General features: G+C 39.6%; 1 protein-coding gene across 1 annotated transcript in view; it reads left to right on the top strand.

Moving 5' to 3' along the window:
- The window catches only part of LOC105314621 (golgin IMH1-like), a 2,934-nt gene extending 1,496 nt beyond the window's left edge, over window positions 1-1,438 (top strand). Inside the window, exons 6-9 of the mRNA XM_020003181.1 lie at window positions 4-365; window positions 413-499; window positions 569-788; window positions 846-1,438. Of these exons, the coding sequence (XP_019858740.1) occupies window positions 4-365; window positions 413-499; window positions 569-788; window positions 846-1,385 (1,209 nt within the window). The 3' untranslated portion in view covers window positions 1,386-1,438. The remainder of the gene's footprint in view (window positions 1-3; window positions 366-412; window positions 500-568; window positions 789-845) is intronic.
- The last annotated feature ends 185 nt before the right edge of the window (window positions 1,439-1,623 follow it).

The following is a 1,623-nucleotide window of genomic DNA, read 5'->3' as shown; positions in this document are numbered from 1 at the left end:
AAGCAAACAATCACAGACCAGCAAGAAAAAATAGCAGTATTGGAAGATAAACTTATTAAGGTTCAGTCTGATGTAGCTGATGAGATAGAAACGAAACAAGCGATTAATAATTTAACAAAAGAGATGGAGTCGTTGAAGGAGCAGTTAACCAGTGCAGGACTAGCTAGCAATGATGAAGTGACAGCTCTTAAAGAAGAAAGGAACAAATTGTCACAAGAGAAAGATGAAGCTGTGGCAGAAAAGGATAGACTCCTACAGGATAAAGATAGATTACTACAAGAGAAAGACAGATTTTTAAATGAAAAAGATAAGCTTGTACAAGAAAGAGATAAAACATCAAAGGAAAATGAGCAATTAAAGAATCAGTTAGCCAGTACACACCATGTAATTTAAATTTATTAATAGCTATTAGGCTGTCTATTGCAAAAGATGATATCACTCACTTGGAGTCTGAAAGAGGAAACTTATTGACTCAATTGCAGAATGAGAAAGAAAGAGTGTAAGTAGAACACAACAGAACATTATTAATATACTCCATACCATGTGTACTGTTATTACTACTGTATAGTCATGAGTTAAATGTACAACTTGATCAGACAAAGAAGCAACTGCAACAAGCAAAAGCAGAGGCTGTGAAAGAGATGAAACGTCAAAAGGCTCATATTTTACAATTATTAAAAGAAAAGGATGAAGCTGTCAGTAAAGCAGCTATATATGCTGAAGAGAGGGACAGTGCAGCAGCTGAATATCAGAAGAAAGAGAATCAAGCAGAACACTGGAAAATACAAGTAGTATAAATGTACATTTATATTCCTTTCTCTTTCTCTCTTTCCCTCTATCTGTAGTTCGAAGTTGCTAGAGAAGATTTTAATTCTGAAAGAAAAGCGAGAGAGAAGGAGATAAAAGCTGTTGATGCCTTGAGAAACAATCGAGAGAGTCTTCAAAAACAAATTGATGACTTGAAGGATAAAGTCACTCTCCAGAAGCGGACCATAGCCAACCTTGAGGACAGACTGAGCAAACATGAACCTGTAAATAGGACGCCCCTTGTACCAATGGACCGTGGACCTGGGCCTATGGACCGTAATCCTGGACTGAGACATATGAATTGTGGACCTAGACCGATGGACTGCAGACCTAGACCGATGGACCGTGGACCTGGACCGATGGACTGTGGACCTAGACCAATGGACCGTGGACCTAGACCTATGGACCATGGACCACCTATGGACCATGGACCACCTATGGACCGTGGCATGGGCCGTAGATTTAGACCTATGGACCGTAGACCTGTGGATTGTGGTCCTTTACCTTATGTGGATTTTACACCATTGCCAAAGCCACCAAAAAGGGTGGCAGAAAAGTCACCAAAGCATGAAGAATAACAGATTCACTAACTTTGCTTTGTCAACTTGTATTCATAATTAATTTTAATGCATAGGTGTGGTTAAAGTTATTATGGGGCGTGGTTTGCGTCAGATGGCCCGTTTAGGGGTAAATCCCTAAGCTTATTCACTTTTTCTTACTCATCCAGTCCATTCTCTTGTTACAGAGAATAATATCAGATACACACACACACAGTGATTGGAGGACAGTGCAGCTGTGTATATACCGTGACTAGTA

The sequence above is a fragment of the Amphimedon queenslandica genome, unplaced genomic scaffold (assembly GCF_000090795.2).
Source record: "Amphimedon queenslandica unplaced genomic scaffold, v1.1 AMPQUscaffold_12726, whole genome shotgun sequence".
In the NCBI taxonomy this organism is placed as follows: domain Eukaryota; kingdom Metazoa; phylum Porifera; class Demospongiae; order Haplosclerida; family Niphatidae; genus Amphimedon; species Amphimedon queenslandica.
The sequence above is the reverse complement of the archived record's forward strand: the minus strand, read 5'-3'. Positions and strand labels throughout refer to the sequence as shown.